General features: G+C 35.2%; 1 protein-coding gene across 9 annotated transcripts in view; it reads left to right on the top strand.

Annotated features, from left to right (window-relative positions):
* Positions 1–14,322: 14,322 nt before the first annotated feature.
* LOC138707964 (thioredoxin reductase 1, cytoplasmic-like) overlaps positions 14,323–24,942 on the top strand; it is a 479,245-nt gene continuing 468,625 nt past the window's right edge. The window contains exons 1-2 of one of the 9 annotated variants that reach the window (XR_011334488.1): positions 14,323–14,437; positions 14,697–14,803. Coding sequence is in view for 2 of the 9 variants with exons in the window: in XM_069838056.1 (XP_069694157.1) it covers positions 14,509–14,583; positions 14,677–14,803 (202 nt within the window). In the remaining 7 variants the exon portion in view is untranslated. Of the gene's footprint in view, positions 14,584–14,676; positions 14,804–24,942 lie in introns of all 9 variants that reach the window. The other 8 variants (XR_011334491.1, XR_011334487.1, XR_011334489.1 and 5 more) reach the window with 8 other exon arrangements.

Raw genomic sequence — 24,942 nt, 5'->3', positions numbered from 1 at the left:
CTTTCCTGCCAATGAGCTGTCTTGTGATGGTCTATTCTTCTTTACTAGGAGTGGAGTGGAAGTAGGTTTCCTTAGGTCCCTATTACTGAATTGACAGCTACATGGAATGGCTTCTACTACATTAATTTGTATATTATCCTGAGATACTATTATATTGGTATATCTTCAGTTACCTGATCAGTGGGATTTTAATCGTCACCTGCGACAAATGCTTGGGATTCAGAAGCTACAGACTTGTATAGATTCACAGATGAAAAGGGAATTACATTGGAAGTTTGAATTGATTGGATTTGAGGAGGAAATTGTGCTTTTCCAATGTTTGCAGATGGGTGCTCCACAGATGCGAGTACCGGTAGTGATGACTGGCCAGTACAATCTGAGTCACATATAGATGGTGGCCCCTCAAGTTGTATTGTGCCAATAATCTCTTTTATTTTAATATAAGTTATTATTAAGTTCGGTTGATTTGGGCCTCCACCTGCACCTATGTGTATTTTTAACTTCGGAAAATCTACTTTTACAGGTCTTTTTGAGGTTTCATACTTCCCCTTTAATATCTTCCAATCTCTTACCGTACTGGTACTACAGTTCCACTAATTTCATTGAAACTTTCTGCTAGCTCTTGCCAAGCTTTTTCTGTCTTTTAAAGATGTACTATCGGTTTTCTTACATTCTAATATATCTTTCTTTGTACCAACTAAAGAGAGGAGTAAATCAATTTCTACTGGACTGAAATTCTTACCTTTTTTTTTTCCTAAATTCTACATTTCTGAACACAGGACCTTACAGTGTACATTAATCAGCTTATGATAATCTGATCAAAATTCATAATGGACGATAAACCAATCATACAGTGCAACCAACCGTTTAGTGAAATAAAAATAATACAAGAGGATGACACCTATTATGAATATTTAGGCCCTGGGTTTCGGTCACTGGAAAACTGGACAGAGCAAATGTTGGCACCCTAACCTCTTTCTTTAACTTCATCCATTCTATTACCAAACAAAAATGTGAAACAATAATTGTGCCAATTCACCAAACAAAAGGCTGTTTTTGTTACATTATTTATAAATATTCCTTTTTATTGAGCATGTATTTAGAATTATTTCAACATCCTACCTTAAAATACTTTCTCTTGCTCCCTTGCGCTGGGTATTTGCCCATTCTAGCCAATTATAAACTAGGGCCTGTGAATATTACATAAATAGATTAGGCCACATACTACAATGTTAAAAATAAAAGCAATTTCCCTTAGAATTATCAAGATCCTGGGTACATCAGGTAGGCCTAATTTAGTGGGTTATCGAACATGTTAAAAAGCTGGAAGTTGTCTTCTTGAAATTGAGATCGTGATTTTCGGAGGGAAAGGAATAAACTAAAGGAAATTAATTTTTATATTAAAATGGATCCACATATGCCATCAGATAATACACATTAACACAAGACACAAGTTATTGTACGATCTTGCCTATCAGAGAAAAGTGGAATCGAGAATGCTTTCCAATAAATTCAAGAAAACTACTGATTAAATGATTGACAACACTTCACATGGATATAAATGGTTTATTTGTGAAACTAGTAGATGCATTCCTTCTTTATTTGCGTAGATTTGATTATAGCATTAATTCTTTGTAAACAGCTGACATCCTGCTGTTGACGCGCCTTCAGTAATCAGGTTATTGTTCAGTATAGCCAACACATGAGAAGCCATGAGAATCTAGTGCCAACGTTAGTTTAAACGGGTGGGCTGCCAGGTATTATGGAGAAAATGGAAGCATGTTTAAACTGAATAGTAAAGTTGAACAGGTTTAATTTACCCCAAGTTTAACTAACTTTGGAGAAAACGGCCCTAAACGATGCAATATAACTGCCGCCATTTGTTATGTTGAGTCTCAGCCAACGAGTTAGATACTATAGAGAGGCTAAAGACCTCTGATAAGCGCTCCCTGCGGAGGCCATCAGTACTATGGATCGTTCCCTAAAAAACATGGCGTCTACAGTACCGCCAGCCTCCGCAAGGAGTGCTTATCAAAGGCACACTGTAACGAGTTGGTACATGTATTATATTTTTCAAATGCATCAATATTTAATTTAAACATTTCGCTATAGGCTTTGTAAAAAGCTGATTTATAAATGAAAAAGTAATAATTAAGACTTTAAGATTTCCAAAAATGTCCCATTCCCTCGGATTTAAATGAAATGTACCGTAAATCATAATATTCGTTGCTGGATAATTAAACCCTCTCAATACAGGTACCATTGCCGCAGAGAATTATAAGATAAGACGGACTGAGCATAAGCGAAATATCTGTATTAATAAGTTTGTACCATGAAGAGTTTAGTATTTATTGTGTTTATAGGGCCTACTCCAACTTTCTTTTTATTAATGCGTTAGGGCTCTTTTTGTTACCAAAGAGGAAAGATAGCACTTGCATCACACACAATTTGTCATTATTGTTCAAAATAATGTAAGAACAGTTTTATTCTGCAAAAGCCTCTCCTTAGTTGCGAGACACGGGTGAGATCAATGCTTGTTTCAAATTATATTAGACTACACAATGTCTCCATCACGCGACAATATTTGTTTCAAACTATATTAGACTACATGATGTCTCCATCACGCGAAAAGAAGTGTACCTAGCTGTGGCTCCTGTTGTTTCTGATAACAATGTTAATCGTAAGTATCTTATCGTTTCAATAAATGTGGTGAGTTATGATCATGAGTAACTTTCTATTAGTGTCATTCTTTAATTAATATGTTGCATACTAAGAGATTATTTGTAGTTTTAATAATTTCAGTTTTCAAAAGTTCTCTGTGTTAATTCCAATTTCAAATGAATTTTTCTCAATAACTTAATTACTGGATATTTTTTTTAATTTTCGCCACTACCTTTCCTATATTTTACTCCTATTGGTTACATACGTCGTCTCTCTTGAAATCACCTGGTGAGCACTGAATTACATGATTTCATATTAGGTTAGACTAGCTGTAAGGTAATTAAATTTGTGACGAAGTCAAAAAATTATTTATTTTTCTTCTGCCGATTAAATTCATCCGTCTTTAGGTGCTTTGCTTTGGTTGCATCGAATATAGCTTGTCATTTAATATCTGGGCTATATTTAATGAAACTAATAAAACATAGGCCTTCAGCTGTTACAAAACGTAAAGTTTTGTGTGTATTTTACTTTTTACTTATTAACATAGTCTTAATATGTAACTCAATTCACAATAATACTAACTTCATCACAGTCATTTCCTACAACATCCGAGCCACGCCCCTTTGTTTTGACTAACCGAAACATGGCGGACCAATGTTCAATTGTCTTCAACTTTCTGAGATTTTTGTCCTCTCTATAGTATCTAACTCGTTGGTCTCAGCTATTGTAAAATGTACATGCTAAAACGGTTTAAGTACATGTTACGTTAGTGGACTAGCTTTATCTATGGTGTGGTAGCACCTTTACTTGTCTGTGTCTTGCGCATGCGCAGTGTCCCATCATTGGACTTTGAAAAATTTCTTGCAGGACACTAAGTGCAGTTTCTCCCGAGCCCCTACCACGCTGTAGCGGAGAACTGAGACATATGTTCCCAAATTGAAGCAGCAGAAAGCCGCCATTTGTTTGTTAGAAAACGCGCGGGATTTCGAAACCGCTATTTGAATACGTGTTGTATTGCGTATCCGACAGCTAAATGTTTTTGTTTAAAGGAACAATACTTCCTTTGCGATATATCTTTAATAACGTGTGTCTCCTGTCAGCAGAGTTGCTAGGTTTTCTGCGAGGGAAATCGGGATATCAGAAGCTAACTTAAGACAATATATTTATCATCACTTTATCAAAGAGATTTATAGTTGTTTTCTGCAAAGTAGTATTCGCATGCATTTAATGTAATATTCGCCTCCCTGAGAAACACTAAAATACGAAAGACACACAGTAGGCTACAGTGAATACTACAGACTAATCGTTTTTTTTTCTTTTATTAACCATGGATATGTTTTAACCATTCGATACTAAATTAACATTGCAACTTTTCTTTTTCGCAACTGGTATGCAACAGTACATCGACGATGAGTCCATGTTTAAACATAGTTCACTGCACTACAAAACGCAGCAATTGTATGTGTCTGTTATTAGTGTAAAATACGATATCAAAACACTCTTTTTTTTTTTTTTGGCACTCAATGCACCTAAAATACACAATGTTGATTACTTGCGAGAACAGCAACTAGGTACCGAAACGGATTAATCAACAATGTGGTAGAACTAGGGGAACTATTATCTTGCGAGTAGAGTTACCTTATGGAAATCAGCTGGGTTACCTCACAGACTTACTAAATTTCCGCGGGTTACCTCTATGTTTACAATGTAACCATCTGAGTCAATATATAAATAAAAATATCGGATAATAGGAAATGCAGACTAACTTGTTTAAATTGCGTTCTAGGCTATTATCCCTCAAATCGGGATTTTTATCAATCTCGATCCGCTTTATCGGGATTTTCAGACTTGCATCATTTTCATAGGAACTCCGAATGTGAATATTCATAACCAAGGTTAATAATGTCTACTTTTTAATTTAATCTGTAGGTTAAACTGTTGTATAAAATCAAAAAGCATTATTTTTATTATTATTATTATTATTAGTAGTAGTAGTAGTAGTAGTAGTAGTAGTAGTAGTAGTAGTAGTAGGAAGTAGCAGGAGCAGCAGCAGCAGCAGTAGCAGTAGTATAAAAAACTCTTTCATTAATCCGTAACTAAGACAAGAGTTACTTTCAATCAGGGCTATTAAAAAATTAACTTTTTGTAGTTTATACAGTTTCTGTTGAGTTGTCCAAAGGAACGATGATGATGTAAAAATTCCTTCCTCTAACAGGCTATGTGGCCTAATACTTGTTCTGGGAGATGAATTTGAAATGTGTTATGCCATTACTTAATGAGTGGTTAGTACATGCAGTATTAATGAACATGTTTCAGCTTTTAGGCCCTGAAATTTGATTATATATATTTTTAAACAGGATCTATTTCTACCGTCCCGCGCCGTGGCGTGTTGGTCTAAGGCATACTGCCTAGGACTCGCATTACGGAATGCGCGCTGGTTCGAGTCCTCATGGGGAAGAAATTTTGTCATGAAATTTCGGCCAGTGTATGGGACCGGTGCCCATCCAGAATCGTGATGCACTTGGGGAGCTACGATAGGTAGCAAAATCCGGTTGCGAAAGCCAGCTGTAAAGGCTGGCGGGATCATCATGCTAACCACACGATACCTCTATTCTGGTTGGATGATCGTCCACCTCTGCTTCGGCATGTGTGCGTGAGGCCAGCAGCCGGCTGGTCGGTCTGGGGCCTTCACGGACTGTAGCGCCACGTATTATTATTATTATTATTATTATTATTATTATTATTATTATTATTATTATTAATTCTGTATCTTCGAATTCGGCGAATAATTTTATTATTCATGTATGCACTGAAACAACAGCTGTTTGAAAAAAGGGAAGGATATGGAGTGGATGAAGGACAATAACAATGTATACGGTAATAACGTAGTTTGAGAGGTAACAACTATCTTCGAAATGAGTTGAAACAGTGAATGATTCATTGTAGGGTAGAAATTCTCTCTGCGGATTGCACCTATCCATTTTCGGTTAAGGGAATCTTTACTCAGAGGAAATCTGAAGCACAAACAGCCGTATAAGTACAATAGTTTTTCTTCTGTAACATAATACGGGCCAAAAATATTGTAGAAATTAAAGATCAACTAATCAGTGAAATGTAACATTCCTTCTTTCTTTATCTTTACATCTGTGTGCATTGCTGCAATTAAAAATAGCACACGAACTAAACCTGTACTTATTGATTTCAACCAAGGAAATGGCCGCCCGTCGGCTGTTCAATTTGGGAGAATAACACTAGCGCCAGTGAGCGGTCTAGCGGTTATTTAGTAAGTCTATGGTTTCTCCGGGTTCTTTACTTGTGGAGCCGATAGTACAGATGTGTTGATGTTTATTGACTTTACTGGCTTTGTGCCAGAGGCCGTTTTAGGGTCTTATACGCGCAGGATGCCCTCTCCAGCCATTGTACATAAATAACAATAAATAAATATTTACATACTTATACACTATTTCTGGCATAAGTGCCAGTAGGTGTGTGAGTGCGGTGATTGGCTTTTTATTTATTTTATTTTATTTTTTACTTTATTTTTTTTTGTTTTAATTATTTTGGTGTAGGCCTAATTTGTTAATTTGGGATGCTTAAGGAATGGTGAACGGGACAAGAGTTCGGGGTAAAAGATATCAGTTGATAGACAGCATTAAAGTATTATATGGGGAGATTAAGAGGAAAGCAAGAAAGGGAAATGCTGGGTTTGCAGTTAAAGACCTGCTCTTGGGCAGAACACTGTGCATACACACATACATTTTTAAGTTTCCCCTTCCGGTGGCAGAAGCGTCTGAATCGTTATGGAGACTTTCATGGTGTGGTGTTATTTTATTCATCTGCCTCTCTGATGCTGTCGTGTGTCCTTTCGGACAGTATTCAAATTTCCAACAGTGTTTGCGGTTTTGTTTGTGTGTTTTAGTTTGGTGGTGGGGGCTGGTGGTAGTTGTAGAGGAGTTTCTCCAGTGTTGTTCTGTTGTTTGTGTTCGGGGGATTTGGGAAGATGTGTTGTGTATATACGCGATTTACTGCCGAATGTGTGTATTTCCTGTTTATGTTGTTTAGGTGTGTGAAGAGTGGCTTTGTTTTTGTGGTAGTGTAAACTGTGTTATTTCTGGTGCGTCTGTGCAGGTGGAAGATTTGGCGGAGAATTCTTCTTTCGCGTGCTTCAAATTTCAATTGGGTCGTTGGAGGGGCTTGTGCGAGGAAAATGGAGGGATGTATGCATAGGGATCTAACCAATGCTTTGTATAGGTGGAGGAGTGTTTCGGTCATACAACCGGGTCGATTGATGCCACTTAGGTAGCTTATTGCTCTGGTGGCAGCGTTATATTTCCTCCAGGTTTCTTTAGCTACTTCGGTCCAGGAGAGTATGGAGGTGAGGGGTATTCCTAGATATGTCAGATTCCGCTGGAGTGGAAGTTGAGTGTTGGCTATTGTGATTGGGTTGTTCTGGAGGACTCGAGTCCGGAGTTTTGGGCGGAAGACGCATATCTGTGTTTTGTCTGTGTTGACTGTGATCCGCCACGTGTTGGTCCAATTTAGATACTGCCTGAGTGTTGCGTTTAGTAACTTCCTAGCGGAGGGGAGTCGGGGGTGTGTTGCCCAATATGCGACGTCGTCTGCATATTGTGCCAGTCCTACTAGCAGGTTATTAGGGAGGGGAATATCTGCCACATAGATGTTATACAGAGTGGGAGATATGACACTGCCTTGGGGGACTCCAGCTTCTATTCGGAAGGTCCGAGAGAGTTCGTTCCTTCCGAGTCTCACCTGTCCTGTTCGGTTCGATATGAAGCTGGAGAGCCAACGTGTGATTTCATGTGGCAGGTTTAAGGATGTGAGTTTATATTTTAGGGCGTCTATCCAAACTGTGTCAAAGGCTCTCTTGGCGTCTAAGGCAATAAGGATGCTGTAGTGTCTGCGTGTATAAGCCTCTTCAATGGGAGTGAGCACTCGTATCAGCTGGTCGTGTAGCTGCGCTCCCGGTCGGAATCCGGCTTGAGTGGTCGGGAGTAGATTGCGGTTGCGCATATAGACGTGTAGTCGTGACACGAGAACTTTCTCCATTAATTTGGCTAATGTTGATGTCAAACTGATCGGTCGGTAGTTTTGTGGGTCAGACGCGTCTTTGCCTGGTTTAGGAAAGAGAAGAATGTGAGAGTGTTTCCAGCGCTTTGGTGTGTGTCCTAGTCTGAGTGATCCTGTGTAAAGTTCTGCAAGATAATTTAGTGCTTTGGGAGGCAGTTGGCGTAGTATGTTGTAAGTGATTTGGTCTGGTCCGGGGGAAGAGTTTTTTATGTATCTTAGTTCCAATGATATATCTAGCGGAGTGATGTTGTCAATGAGTGGATCGTCGGTCGATAGAGGAAGTGGCGCTGGAAGCGGCTCGTAGAGATCAGGATTCTGTGTGATGTGATGTGTAATGTATGCTAGATGTTGGGGGTCGAAAGATGGGTGATTTGGTGTGGTGTGTATATTTTCTAGTGTGCGGCTGAGAAGATCTAGTTTACCAGGCGTGTCGTATACTATGTGTTGTCCGTCGCGTAGTGGGTGGTTTGAGTTTGCGTGTTTTCCTCGTATCCGTTTGATCACGTCCCAGAAAAGTTTGGGATTGTGAGTTCTATTGTGGTCAAGTCTGTCCATAAATCTTTTCCATCTGTGCGCCTCAAAACGTTGTATGGTTTCTCGTACATTCTGTTGAAGGGAACGGTACAGTCGTCTGTCTTCGTCTGCGTGTGTCCGTGTGTATAGTCTGTGCGCTGCTCTCTTTGTCTTTATTAGTTTGATTATGTTTGGTGGTAGTCGCCTGCGTGTATCCGTTGTGCGTTTTCTTGTCTGTATGGATATATTCATTGCAGCTTCAAGCACCTGTACGAACGTTTCGTCGGCGTGGTCTATGTCTTCTGGTTTTGATATGTCGATGTCGGGTAGTGTCAGTGTAATGTGCGTCTTGAATTGGATCCAGTCTGCGTTGCGAAAATCTCTCATAAGTATGGTCTCCTTGTAAGGAGTTGGGCGGTAGGTGGTGGCGGCCAGTTTGAAGATGATTGGTGAATGAGATATGTAGTGTGAAATGTGCAACGAGAAATGCGCGAACGAGGCGAGACAGCATTGTCCACACACATAGCGCCGAGAAATGTGTTATCGAACCAAAGAGTACATAACAGAAAATATTTGCTAATGTCGCGCGGTAAACATCTTAATTCAACCTATTATTGTGTACAGTATTGATTTTTCGAGTGATTTAACTATGATTATTTCAACCTGAAGAGTCAATATTAGTGTTAATATTGTTTATTTTGTTATAGTGTTGTTTAATTACTTAAAATAATGGTTTAATTAGTTTTCAAATTAACATTATTATTCATTGGTGCGAGTGCGTGAAAAACTTTCTTCAAGCATGGACACAGTTCAAATTAGTGGTTCTTCTGGAAATGAATCCGGTTCTTCTGGTTTAGATCCTAGCACATTTGAACATGATTTTCATACTATGGTTGATCAAATGGAAACTGTGAGTAGCGATATAAATATTAATAATTGTGGAAATGACACAGGTTCTGTAAACATTTCCTTGGTGCCTAGTTACAAACAAAAGAAGATAAAAAAACAATATTTATGCAGCTACCTAAAAAATCACTGCAACCTCTTTATACTAAGCATGTTAAGTTGACTCCACTTGGAAGTAAAATGTTACTATTTTAAATACTGCGAACAAGAATGCCTCTTCAGTACCTAATCTGAATGCAACCCCTTCTAATATGCAAATTAATAAGCGGCCGTGCACAAGCTCAAATACAGAAATAGCACAGAATATGACGTGTTACACCAACATTCCAACTCAAAACAGATTTCAGCCTTTAGCTACGGAAGACAGCATGGAGGAACCTTCTGCTGCTTCTACACTTCAAAAGGAAAAAGAATTCCACCTATCTGCTTAAAGAACATTGAGAACTATCAGCTCTTATTACAAAGCATACAGAATTATGTACAATCAGAATTTCATACAGATTTGAAAGGTTCAATCATAAAATTATACGCTTCAACATCCCATGATTTTCGATCACTTACTACTTACTTTGACTCAATTCGTCAGCAATACTATACTTATAAAAATCCCTCTGAAAAGAAATTTTCTGCTGTTATTCGAAATGTACCCTAATCTCTCAGTGATCAAGAGATAAAAGTCGCCCTTGAAGAACTTAACTATCCAGTTCATAAAGTAACAAGACTCCTAGGAAAGAACAAACAGCCCACTCCATTTTGTGCAAAAGAACTAGACAACAATGACCAAGGGAAATCAATACTAAATCTCAGTCGCCTACTTTACAGTGTAGTTAAAGTCGAAATCAGACGCCAATCCAAAGAGATTCCTCAGTGTACAAGGTGCCAAAATTTTGGTCATACTAAGAACTACTGCCAACTCGAACCACGCTGCGTACGATGTCTAGAGGCTCATCATTTCTCTCAATGCCCAAATCCTAAAACAATACCGCCTAAGTGCGTGAACTGTCAACAACAACATCCAGCTAACTACAGAGGCTGTGAACACTATTTACATTTGAAGGAAAAACTCTCACGTGGTGTTCAGTTAAGACAAGAAAAACGGACTCATGTTCCAGAATCTTCGCAACCATTATTTCAACGCACAGAAGATTCTCAACATCAAGTAAATCCTTCAATGTCTCAACCATCTACGTCAAAATTTCAAGCAAACTCTCGATCTAAGACGTATCCAAATGCAGTGAAAGGATCCTTTGATCAGAGTCACCGTCGCCCTATAAGTCAACTGCTCCAGAATCTTCCACTTCATCTCTCTTAACCGATCTACCCTCTAAGGTTATTCCGCACATTATCACTTTATTGACTCCATTCTTGTCAGAAATTAAAGATTACTTTATGTCTTCTCTGTCATCTTACTTCCAGAATGGCAGCAAATAATAAAATTTCTATTCATCAACTCACTATAATCAATTGGAATGCTGATGGTATTAGAATGAAAGGATCTTCTCTGATTGCCTTTATGTCAACACATAATATTATGATAGCCTGCATCACAGAAACTCACCTTCTTCCAAACGAAGTCTTCACTGTTCCAGGATATAAACTATATAGATATGATAGGTATGCTTCAACTGTATCTGGTGGTGTTGCCATTTTAATTAAGCGAAATTTTACACATCATCAAGTCCTTATTCCTTATTCGTCTGATATAGAAACAGTCGGAATCAAAATTAAGTATCAAAATAACCATGATTTTGTCTTATTTTGTGCTTATAAGCCCCCAAAATATCTGCTAAATACTGCATATCTTGCTCTTTTATTTCCCTCAGTCGGTTCAACACTTCTTGTGGGCGCTCTAAACTGTAAACACACATCATGGGGATGCAGAGTATCGAACCCAAATGGACATCGTCTTTACAACTGCATTACCAACCTTGGTCTCCATATTCTCGCACCAACTGTACCAACACACTATCCATATAATCCCGCCGATCTTCCCGATATCCTTGACATCGAAATTCAAAAGAATATGCATTTACCAACTTATATTGCATCATTAACAGCACTTGATTCAGATCATTGTCCAGTGTTGATTAGTTTCAAATTGTCTCCTAATGTAACACCTAAAGTGCAACGCCTTATTAATGGTTTTGTTGATTGGGATAAATTTCAGTTGACTCTAGACTCAATGTTAGTCACAGAATATCATCCACTAACAGCAACAGATATTGACAATGATGTTCAACATTTTACGGACACAATATGCTCATGTGTAAATTATTCTACAATGTGCTCCAAGCGACCATTAACGCCCTACTACCTACCATCCTCCGTAGTCCAATTAATTAAGGAAAAACATCGTATTCGTAGACAATGGCAACGAGAGAGGCAACCATGGCAGCGGAAGAAGCTGAATTATCTCATACGATTAGTCAAGACAAATCTTGAACAACATCGCCTACAGTCATATCAGTCTTACTTATCATCTCTATCTGAAGCTGATAATACTCTTTGGTACGCTACAAAGCGTGTTCTACGCGAACCAACAGTCATCCCAACACTTCGGTTAGACTCTCAAATAGCCACAGACACAGAGTCGAAATGTAACTTGCTTGCATCTCATTATCAACATGTATTCACCCCAAACGAGAATAAAAATGAACAGACTACCTCTGAATTTGAAGAAGAACTTATAGAAAATATTAATAAACCGACTGTGCCAGAGAAAATTTCCTCTACTACTCCACAAGAATTATCTCACTTCATTCAAAGGCTTCCAAATAAAAAATCTCCAGGCCATGATCTTATACCCAACATTGTACTAAAGAAGCTCACCAACAAAGCTCTTACTTACTTGACGATAATTTTCAATGCTGCCCTTTTAATTGGGTACTTTCCTCGAGCCTGGAAGCTTGCTGAAATCATTGTTTTTCATAAGCATAACAAACCTAAGCACTTGCCATCAAGTTATCGACCTATTAGCTTACTGCCCACGTTATTGAAATTGTTTGAGAAGGTTATTCATCATCGCATTTGTAAATTTACGTTCCAAAACAAGATAACTCCAGATTTTCAGTTTGGCTTTCGTCCAAAACATTCTACAACACACCAACTGCAAAGAGTCACTGAATCCATTATAAAAGGCTTTGAAGAAAACCAGTATACTGCCACTGTGTTTCTGGATATTGCCCAAGCATTTGATACTGTTTGGCATGATGGTTTAATGCGAAAATTATATAGAATTGGTTTTCCTGACTATCTCACACGCATCGTGAAAAGTTTTTTATCTGAGCGTCAGTTCTAAGTACGTATAGATGGCATTAAATGAACGCTTCGTCCAGTTTTAGCCGGAGTACCACAAGGATCTATACTGTCACCACTTCTCTTCAATATCTTCACATATGACATTCCATGTTTACAACCGTCATACATAGCTATATATGCTGACGATACAGTTCTCTTTTATTCTCATAGTAACCTAAATACTGCAATCAGCACTCTTCAGACATCCTTACAGGAGGTGTCTACATGGTTCTCTGACTGGAGAATACTACTCAACATTACCAAGACAGAAGCTAAAATCTTCTCTTTAAGGCCTTTTCATAATCTACCTCCTTTGGTTCTTCTAAATGAACAAGTTACATGGCTCTCTAGTCAAGAAGCTGTCAAATATTTGGGAATATTATTAGCCACGAAACTTACATGGAATGCCCATATAACTCGTATTGTTACACTAACCTCTTCTAGAATTCGAAAATTATACCCTTTGGTTAATAGATGTTCACAAATTGGATTGGACTGTTCAGTGCTACTCTACACCTCGCTTGTACGACCTCTTTTAACTTATGCAGCGCCAGTGTGGGTGACTGCAAATAAGACACACATGCATCGCCTACAAGTTCTCCAGAACAAGTTCCTGCGTACTGCAACAAATGCCCCCTGGTTTGTAAGAAATCAACAACTGCATCAAGAATTGGGAATTCTTCCACTAGAACAGTACATCCATTCATTGTCAAAATCTTTCTTCAACAAACTTCCTGGTGTTCCTGGAGCTGTGACATATAACATTGGAGCAAGATTGGAGCATTGGAGGTTTAAAGTAAAAATTCTGTAAAATACAGCGCAAAGTAGCAATTAATATATCTTTCGTGCTATTCACTGACTATTAATAGTTTAAATACATTCAATATTAACTGCCGCTTTGCGCTGTATTTTACAGAATGTTTACTTTAACCCCTCATTACCCATTTTTGACTTACACCACTTCTGCTCTGAAAATAAAATTAGGCCTACATTTTCTGAGTTAATTGAAGTTACAATTTTTTCAACAAAATTGTGTGTTCATTTATTTGTTCTCACCTACGTCATATTAGCAGTAAGTGCATGTAAATTACGTATTTATGGGTATGATATGTTCAAATTAGGTATTATGTGTGAAAACTGGAAATGTAATGTAAAATGCGGTAAACTTGCCATAAAAATTTAAACCATAACATCAGCACTATTTGTGACTCAAAATAATAAAGGAAATATCGGTTGTTAAGAAATGGAGAAATAATGAATTTCATATTAATGTTTACATCCTCCTCTTTTCTTTATTTTCAAGTTTACCTCAGCGGCCGAGTTTACCCCAATTTGCGGTATGCAAAATCGTTAATTTCTCAGGAAATAGAGAGAGGAGTTCACCATGCGATGTACCCTACGAGATATTCCCTACAATTTTGAAGCTGCTACGTAATTTTTACTCTTCTCACAGGAAATACAAAGTTCCAGTGATTCATAAATATATTTAGGAATGAATTGAATTAACCGACCACGTACAAACAATTATATTATTTCAAACCATGATACGTCATCAGGGCCATGATTCAGTTGTAAGGAGCAGAAAGAATTACGTTTATTCCCAGCTTCTGAAACTTGTAGATTGCGTGTGAAATTCTTCCAGGATTCTAAAGTAGAATTAATAAGAACCATATACACTTATTGTATAGCATAAAAATATAAAATAAATTACGCAAAATCCGTTTTCTGATGTGTTATCATATGTAGTGTGCACACTTTTAACTTGCCTGCCGCTAGAGGGCTACTGTCGCGCCAGCTGTCAAATGTTGGCATATTTTATACGTATGAGTTGCGTGACTGTATCTATTAGACTGTGGTATTCCTTCAATGTGACGTAATTTCTTACGTTGGATTGGTGTCCCTGATCAATATATAAGAACTATAAGGAGTGTGCCGGTTCGAAGAGTAATGTGTTGGAGGAAAATTTTAGAAGGTGGGCAGAAATACATAGTACATTGAACTAAATTTTGCAAGTCATGCTTTCTTGTATACTGATATAATTGGATGGCAAATAATCTTATTTGTAGTTGTCCTTGTCACTCTCCTGCGAAATTATTATCCTGCGAGGTAAAGAGAAAGGTAGGTGTTACCTAACTCACATAGGCCTACATGAAGGTTACGTGTATTCTAGTAATTTCAGTATTAATACTTTGTGGATGTGTTGTTTCACAGGTTATCATTTTACATTTTAGCGCTGAAAAGAACATACACAATGTCTGTTCCGGAGAGGGTAGAAAAGTTGGTGCGAGAGAACGGGGTTATGGTCTTCAGCAAGTCTTACTGTCCTTTCTGTTTGAAAGTAAGTATAATAGAAATATGAATTTAATCTATATATATATATATATATATATATATATATATATATATATATATATATATATATATATATATATATAATCTCTCAACGTAAGAAGCAGACGTTTGTGTGTTAGATTGGTTAGTTTCGCCGTAAATTATGTTATTCCAGTAGCCACGATTTATTGGAAAAAAGCAATACGTTTCCTCGTATTAATTCTGAAACGTATGTTAAATTATGACGAACTATAAATTAAACTGTTGTGATGAAATGGACATATGAATTTTCATAGCTTTATAACTCGTTCAGAATTAGTCAAAATCGGTATTACGTAGAGAACATTATGTATTGTCCTATGTGGAACTGAAAGTCGCTTGTTGATAGTACTTACGCTTCGTTAATAGGTAGTTCCTGTGATTTTGGAAGTGAAAATCGTGGAATTTATAAGGGATTTTTTTTGTGGAGATGCAGTTGATGGTATATACAAGGCATAAAAGCCTAAACTAACCAAACCTAACCTGTTACAGATTCGTATATGCAAGTTGTACAAGCGGAGTGCGAAGGAAACTACCTCAGTACTAGTTTAGCGAAGCAATGGTTTTTAAAATCATAATTTTGTCAGAAACTTTCATATTTTTTTTTAAGTACGTTAAGTAAACTATCATAACATAAATTTAGGATAAACTCCAGAACATGGATTACACCCTTTCCCTCTTACTTCAAAATTCCAACCTTGTGCACACAAAATAAATTATTGGCACTGAAAAGTGCCTTTTCGTAAATATAATGATGCGCATTCGACAAACGCAGACAAATCTGCTCCTTTTAGTATTTTAAGACATAATTTGATAGGTGCAATCCGTGTTCTGAAATTTTCCTGTCCAGCAACTCGTCGGAGTTTGTTCTCCGAAATGACTTTAATTTCGTGCCGGGTATTTTATTTGAGTTCCTCACGTGAGTGTGGGTTATTCACTTAAACTTTGTTTTTAATCACTGAGGCGGAACCATGCTTCGTCAGTATAAAAAATTAAGATGGGGTCAAGTAGTCTGTCATACACTGGTGTTAGAACCATGTGCAAAACCTAAGTCTGGTCTGATTCCGTTAACCTCTGAACTACACGAATTTTTTAAGGTTTTAATTTTAATTGTTTCGTACCTCTTCATCACTGAAGACTGTGACACCCCCACCTGTTGAGCTATACAGCGGGATGATGTCGTAGGACTTTTCTCTAGTCAGTGGGAAGTTTCATCTAACATCTCCTCAGTGGGAACACGCTTCACACCTGTTTCTAATCCAATACTGATCCAGTTGTACGAAATGTCTTCACTAAATTTTAAATCATTCATAGTGGACACATTACTACACTTTAAATGTACGGTATACAGCTGTACTTTCACTGTGTGAACGTTTTTATGTAACTAAACACGAAACGTATGCGAGCAAGAGGTCTGATCACTGTGATAGCGCAACAGTTACTATGCATACGACTCTCCACTGATGCTGGTCAAGCCTTGGCTGACTCTGTATTATAAACCGGGAGATAGTGGTGCAAGGTACGTTATGACATGTTTAGACTTTAATATTACATGTCCATTTTTCTTATAATATGAGTTAAATACAACCACGTGCCACATAACATGTGTTACAAAAATAACCTATGTGTTACGAAAATAACCTCTTCTTTTTATAGATATGTTAAGAATCATATGTCTGTTAAATTGTTTATTGCTCTTAGTATTCAGCCTAATCTTCAATCATAGATAAAAAAAACACATTGTTGGTATTATACAAAATCTTATTCTGAAAGCTATGTAGCGTGAGTTACGCATATGTAACATTAGTTTACGTCGACATTTAGATGAAATTTTCCTTAAATATTGCACTTAATGAGATTTTAAAATTCTTAAAATTAGAACATAAGAAACAAAATTACTTCCAATGTGTGTCAGCTGTAGAGTTTTTAGATTTGGACTAGCATCTGCCTTTGTGTTTGATTGCTTCAGTGCTTTGTGGCAGACTCAATTTAAGTACATTTTGCCACAACTATAAAAGAGATAGACCTAACAGAAGTACACTGTGGATGTTGTGAACAGTCGGTGAAAGTATATCAATCAATCAATATTCCCATCATTCCAGCATGGAACATAGGGCTCTCAGAAAGCTTCTCCATCTGACTCTATTCCTGGCCAACTCCTTGATCTCACTCCATGTCTTCCCCATCGTTTTTGCTTCTGTGAGAACAGTTTGTTTCCATGTTATCTTGGGTCTGCCAATTCCTCTGCTGCCCTGCGGATTCCAATCCAATGCCTTCCTGGCGGGGTCATCTGGAGGTCGGCGAAGTTTATGTCCCAGCCATCCCCACTTCCTATGCCGAATTTCAAGTTCAACTGGTTTTTGTTTAGTTTTTAACCATAGGTTTTCGTTGGATATCTGGACCAGCCTGAATATTTTTAATGTTTCTCAAACATCTATTAATAAAAACTTGTAGTTGATTGATAATAGTTGTTATTTTCCAGGTTTCACAGCCATATAAAAGCACGGATTTGACATTTGTGTTAAAAATTCTTAGTTTAGTATTTATTATTTAGGCAGCACTCTTCCATATGAGTCATTCCACGTCAAGTCGCACAAAATTATACAAATTTTGACCTTCATATTTCTGATTGCGTTTATATTTGTTTTTTTTTTTTTTATCCAACTCTATGGGTCTAATAAACCAACAAGTGTGTTTTTGTATCCTCCTAAGTCCACCTGTTTTTAAAATATTGCATGTCAAAATTCGTTAAAAATGTCGCACAATTCAACATTTAAAGCGTCATATTTTTGAGGATATTGATGTTAAAAATTTTTTGAAAAATGCATTTGAAAGCTTAAAGTACTGTCTTTTGTTAAATATTTACTAACTGATTTTAATATAATTATTACAAATATTTTTTTATGATTCAAATTTTAAAAGTTAGATATCAATGTGAAATAGCCGTATTAAAAGTCTAAAAAAATGCCTATTATGTGCACTGAAGTATTCTTAATAATTCCAGAAAAAATCACAATAGGATCTCCAATAGTTTAATGGAAATTTAATTACTTACGAAACAATGTGTAGCAATCGGTGCAGCAGCAGTGGACGGGAAGCGTTGAAGCGCGCTGGGAGGTTTATTGGTGCTGGATGATCGAGTGAATGTTGCAACATTACACCCAGTATGATTCAAGTCACTTGAGGAAATACTGATAATTTACTTGTTATGATATCTTCAAATATTTGTACTTTATGCTTTTTAAACATTTGTTTTCATTCACACTACACTTTAAATTTTCATTCGCCTACCTTCTTTCTTGAAAGAAAATTGTTTTACTAAATCTTCAGATTCTGACAACGGAGTAAAAGAATGTAATTTTAATGTACCAGTTATTGGTTTTAGATTATGGTATCTGGCCTGCAAATTTTTCAGTGTGGTTTTTGTGCTTATTCAATGGACAAAATATAAATGACATGTTAGAAATGTTTTTTGTGAACAATCAAACAGTTTTTTTTTTTTGTAGGATCTTGTATAGGCTGGCTCTCGTGGCAAGTCTTTTAACAGTTTCTCCAATGCCATCACATGGACCTTTACCATGCGACATTGCAAAGAAGTGTCATTCAACGCTAATTCCATAATCGTCTTTATGTAAGCAATTATTTTTAAAATTCTTTTTGTTTTGGTATTGTGAACTTGATCCATCAGAAAAGTAGATGATTTTTTTTCATATCATTGAATTCTTGGTTTAAGAAATTGATTGCTTCGGATTGAAAAAAGTGAAAGAAATCGGTGTCATGTTTCATGCTTTCTGAGATGACAATAATATTTTGTGACGAATTTCTGTATCTTCTTTGAAATATACTATGAAAGGTTGTATTGTGGCTTGGCATTTGTTCCAATGCACACCTTGTACTGAACCTTGTATTACAAATTAATAATTTTCGGAAAAGTCTGGAATAACTATGTAATTTTCAGGTTGTACATTTTCTTTGCATTCCGTCAGAAATAAAATATGGCCGACTTTTGAAGGGATAACGATGCATCTTCTACATGAAAAACTTTACTTGCTAGCGAGCCTTTTACTTTTTTAAACTTTTCACGGGGGTATCGTTTTTGTTGTAGTTTTCTTTTCTTGATAAGGGATTCTATTGACATCAAACTCTTGTTTAATTTCTCAATATTACTGATTTCTAGTGCTGTAACCATATAACTTCTAGAAGAAGAAGTGGAATAATCACTTCCTCTGTCCGCACTTTCGTTTGATTCATGTTTATTAATATCACAAGAAGTACCGGCTTCACATATAATTTCACCTGACCTATCCGGAAGTTGATAGATTTTTTAAGGAAAGAATCACATATTCGCACATTCAAAGACTCCTTTAAATTGAGCTTTATCAATAAATTGCGACTTACGCGTATTAGTGTACTTTTCTTTTTAAAAGCGTAATTAGGAAGGTCAAATGGATTTAAACACTTGTTATATATTATGCGATCTTTGCTGTCACTAATCTTGTATAGAAATCACGTCACTCCATGAAATTCATCCCTGACTGAATATTTTTCTCTTCTATATTTTGTCTCCTGCCATCTGTTTACTGGCATAAAGTTTACTGCCTTTCCCAGCATTGCTATCGTTAAACACTTGGCTATATTACAGTATAAACATTTAGCATTGTGAAGGGCTGCCCCTCTTAGCTGAGTTGACAATAATGAAATAAATTTAGATAAGATATATACTGTTCCTTAAGGTATTTATCATTTGATGAATGAATGCATTTGTTTTGTAGTGTGGTGACATCAGTTATTATATGTAACGGGGGATTGTGTACAACTTTCCATGGGCAGCCTTCTAGCCCACAGCCACAAGCAGTTCATTAGCTGGTAATCGCGAGCACGTGCATGCCTCTAGAAAATAAATTGTTACAAATGTATGTGTGCAGTTCCCACATTTCTAAATGCAGTAGTTTAAGATAATACATCAGGGAGCAAGTCTATATTTTTTTTTAAGATTTTTAACTTGGCTATATAATATAGTAATTTTGCTTTGAAAAATAAATGATTGAAAAATTAGGCCAATTTTTTAATTTATTTGTGATAAGCCTAAAGTAATAAAAAGTGTTGTATTTAGTCTTTCAAATGCGCCAAACCGCAAATCTCAATTATTTGTAGACACAGAGTTCCAAGTGAGTTTTTGTAACAGTGCGCGCATAATTTGCGTAATTTCAAATAGTCATAAATACACAAATAATTAATAATTGTGAAAATAAAACAATACAGGTCTCCTTATTTGATGTCTGGAATTCATGAAAAAAATTCGACCATTTACGAGAAGGTCGTGTTTTATTGCTGTGCGATTTGACATGGAATGACTCATATAGGCTTTAGCAGCCCAAAGGCATATCTTGCCTTCTTTATTCTTACTCTCGAATCGCTATCTGTACCACTATTCTGGGAGACTATACTGCCTAGCTATGAGAATTCCTTCACATTTTCAATTACGCCGCTGCTTAGAGTTAGAAGAGTAGGTTGATTGGCACCTATGCACAATTCTTTGGTTTTATTAATATTGATATGAAGACCCACCTTCTGTGCTTCCTTTTCCAATTGTTGCAGTTTGGCTTTCATATCTTTAAAGGAATGAGCTAAGAGACAGATATCATCTGCATAGTCTAGATCTTCTAGTCCACCGGAGACCCCCCCAATGGTGAAAGTATAGTGAGGATCACGTAAGTTCAGTTCCCAAACAGCAAATATTTCCGTCTTATCAATGTTGCCAACTGTTACCAGATATCACCACATGTAGTAAAATCACGATCCTATGTACTGAATGACTTCTTTACTCACCGTACTTTACCTTTATGTCGGAAGGTTATTCTAAATAGTTTCAATAATAATTTGTAATATATTTTCGTAGGCGAACTATATAAGAAATGGAGGAAATGAATCACATGAAAAGTGTATTGCTATGTTCTATTCTTTTATTCCTTTACATTATTATTATTATTATTATTATTATTATTATTATTATTATTATTATTATTATTATTATTATTATTATTACCAGTCACTTTGGAAGGAAGCATCCATTATTCCAGTTTTCAAAAATGGTAATAAAAACAGTGTTACTAATTATAGACCCATTTCTATCCTAAACAATTTTTCTAAAATTTTTGAAAAAATTATACACAAACACATTTCATTTTATGTCAAAAATATGATCAATTCGGCCCAACATGGATTTATAAGAGGGAAATCTACTACTACTAATTTAGTTTCCTATCTTAATCTCATAATGCCTATAGTTGAAAATCAAGGTCAAATTGACTCAATTTATTTTGATTTTAGCAAAGCATTTGATGTTGTTCCTCACAAAATTTTATTAAATAAATTAAGTAATTTTGGTCTCTCCACTAACTACGTTAATTGGTTTGAAAATTATTTAATAGATAGACAGTCTTGTGTTCGACTTGGTAATTCTCTCTCGGTTCCATTTAATAGTTTATGCGGTGTTCCTCAAGGGTCTACTTTGGGACCTCTATTATTTTTATTGTTTATAAATGATATAAGTAAAAGAATAAGTTCTAGCTGCCTTTTATTTGCGGATGATCTCAAAATCTTTCGCAAAATTAATAGTTTGGTTGATTGTCAAATTCTTCAAAATGACATTAATTCAATTTCACAATGGTCTGTTGAAAATGGAATGAAAATTAATCAATCCAAAACTTTTGTTATTTCCTTTTCACGGAAAACTATCTCCCTAAAATTTAACTATTCTCTCAGTAATGTCGTAATTACTAAGAAAGATTGTATTAGAGATCTTGGTGTCCTACTTGATTCTAAATTATATTTCCATGATCATGTGCAATATATTTATACCCATTCGTTAAGAATGCTTGGTCTAATTAGGTCTATAACTTATTCTTTTTCCACTCCTATGTGTTTATTAATTTTATACTATACGTTGGTTAGATCCAAGCTTGAATATGCATCTGTTGTATGGAACTCCATTACTTCCACTGACTCGGTTAAATTGGAGAATATTCAAAGAAAATTTATTTCCTTGTGTTCTTATAGATTTTTACCAAATTCCGATTATAACTATGAGATTAAATGCAAATATTTCAATTGCGGTAGTTTGTTCACCAGACGTCAGGATCTTGATTATTTATTTTTTTGTAAAGTCATTAAGGGTGATATTGATTGTGAATCTTTCATAAGCAATATCAGTCTTCGTATTCCAGCTAATGGTTTAAGATTTCATAAATTGTTTTATAATAAGAATCCTAAATCTCTCTCTCCGGTCTGCAGATGCATTAAATATGCTAATTTGCATGGATTCAACTTGGATCCATTTAATGTGTAGTATATCTTTGAGTTTTTAACTCACTGATCTAATTTTAATAATTATTTGTCCATTTTTTTTCTTGCATTTGGTCAGTTGGTTAAGGTAGACTATTCCATTATTTCAATTATCTTATTGTACTAATTTTATAATTTTATAATTTTTATTTGATCTATGATTGATGTAGACTATTATATTGTTTGTATTTCATCTCATTGCCATTTTCTATCATTCATTCTCATCATCATTTGTTGTTTTGTTCTGTTTTGTATCGTGCTAAACTTTAATTGGCTTTGTGCTGTTGTTTTGCAAGTTAATATTCTAAATAAATAAATAAATAAATAATTATTATTATTATTACTATTACTATTACTTTTATTATTATTATTATTATTATTATTATTATTATTATTATTATTATTATTATTAGAGATAAACACCTCACTGATGAAAAAGATATTGTCAATGCATTTGCTAACCATTTCAATTCAGTTCAGAAAAAGCTTAATCTTAAGGCACAAAACAATAATAACAATTGTACAGACTGTCTATCTATACCTATAGTAACACATGATGATGTAAAGAAATCAATTAAAAAATTAAAGCCGACTAAATCAACGGGCACTGATGGTATTCCAAATTTTATAATTAAAGGGTGTTCAGAAATTCTTACACCTTTATTAGTTCACATATTTAACTTAAGTTTGAAATCTGGGGTATTTCCATCATACTGGAAACAAGCAGCAGTTATTCCGGTCTTTAAAAATGGCAAAAGGAATGTCGTTAGTAACTACAGACCTATCTCTATTTTAAATAATTTCTCTAAAATTTTTGAAACTATAATTCACAAACATATTTCATTTTTTGTTAAAAATAAATTAAATTCTGCACAACACGGATTTACAAAATCCAAATCTACTACAACTAACTTAGTCTCTTATTTGAATCAGATTGTACCAGTTGTTGAATCCCAGGGCCAAACAGATGCAATATATTTTGATTTCAGTAAGGCGTTTGATATAGTTCCACATTCTATACTATTGTCTAAATTAAATAATATAGGATTATCGGTAAGCTACGTAAACTGGTTTGAAAATTATTTACACGATAGACAATCTTGTGTACGAATTTCGAATAGTCTCTCTGATCCATTTAATATTATTTGTGGTGTGCCCCAGGGCTCAACTTTAGGACCTCTTCTATTTTTAATCTTCATTGACGACATTTGCAAAAGAATAAGTTCTGACTATCTATTATTCGCTGATGATCTTAAAATTTTTCGAAAAATCAATAGTGCTGCCGACTGTCAATTTCTTCAGGGTGACATTAATTCAATTACCAATTGGTCAGTTGATAACGGGATGATGATTAATGAATCCAAAACTTACGTAATATCATTTTCAAGGAAAACCTCTACACTAAAATATAACTATCACCTAAAAAATTTATTAATTAACAGAAAAGATTGTATTAGAGACCTTGGTGTATTAATTGACAATAAACTATATTTTCACAATCACATTGATTATATTTATAACCATGCAATAAGAATGTTAGGAATAATTCGGTCAATTACTTATTCTTTTTCAACACCTGACTCTCTTTTAATACTATACTATATATTAGTGAGATCGAAACTCGAATATGCATCTGTAGTTTGGAACTCTATTACTAATTCTGATTCGGCAAAACTTGAAAATATTCAAAGGAAATTTATTTCATTATGTTCGTACAGATTCCTGCCTAATAACTCTGAGTATAACTATGATCAAAAATGCGAGCACTTTAAATGTCGAAGCCTGTATGCGAGACGTCATGATCTCGATTACTTATTCTTATGCAAGGTCCTTGAAGATCAATCTTTCTTAAACAGTGTCAGCCTTCGTATTCCTATGAAGGACATGAGACATCACAAACTCTTCTATATTAGAAATTCTAAATCTTCCTGGCCGGTCTCCAGATGTATTAAACATGCTAACTTACATGTAGACGATTTTGATCCATTCAATGTATAGAAGTATTAGAACATGGCAATGTCTTTGCTAATATTAATTGCATTATCTTTCTACACATTTTGGTAATACTTTTGTATGAACCAACTCTTTTCCTTAAAATATAATAGTATTAATTCTTGTAAACTAATCATTGTAAACTATGTTCTTTTTTGTTGTTATCTCTATTATGTAATGTGTACGTTCATTTTATTGCATTATTTGTATCACTGTGCTGGACTTTTATTGGCCTATGGCTGTTGTCCAGCACATAAATATCAATAAATAAATAAATCAATAAATAATTATTATTATTATTATTATTATTATTATTATTATTATTATTATTATTATTATTATTATTATTATTATTATTATTATTAGGTTACTAGATGTAAATATACAACAAAGTATAGTATATAATATAATATTCAAGCATCAAATCTGTTCCAAGACCAATTAAATTATTGTCACTGTACTTCAAAGATTTCAGCATACATATACTTCCTAAAGGTAGATAAATTAATAACCAATTGACTTTTGGTTGGAATTCGAATGAACTTCTGATTATCTTTTGAAATTAGTAAGGAAATGGATAATACAAATAGGCTAAAACTGAAATAATAATAAATCAACTTACAAAAATAATTTTGGTCCTTAAAAGCCATAAGTAATTTCACTTCTAGACACCTTTTTAAAGATTTCATTTGTTTGTAAATTGCTTAGTAATGTTACACTTGCACTTATTATTTCTGCAACTCCACGTCTGTCATTGAAAAAATGTATGAT

This window comes from Periplaneta americana, chromosome 10, assembly GCF_040183065.1.
Source record: "Periplaneta americana isolate PAMFEO1 chromosome 10, P.americana_PAMFEO1_priV1, whole genome shotgun sequence".
NCBI lineage: Eukaryota > Metazoa > Arthropoda > Insecta > Blattodea > Blattidae > Periplaneta > Periplaneta americana.
Note: the sequence above shows the minus strand (reverse complement) of the source record. Positions and strands in the feature narration are given on the sequence as shown.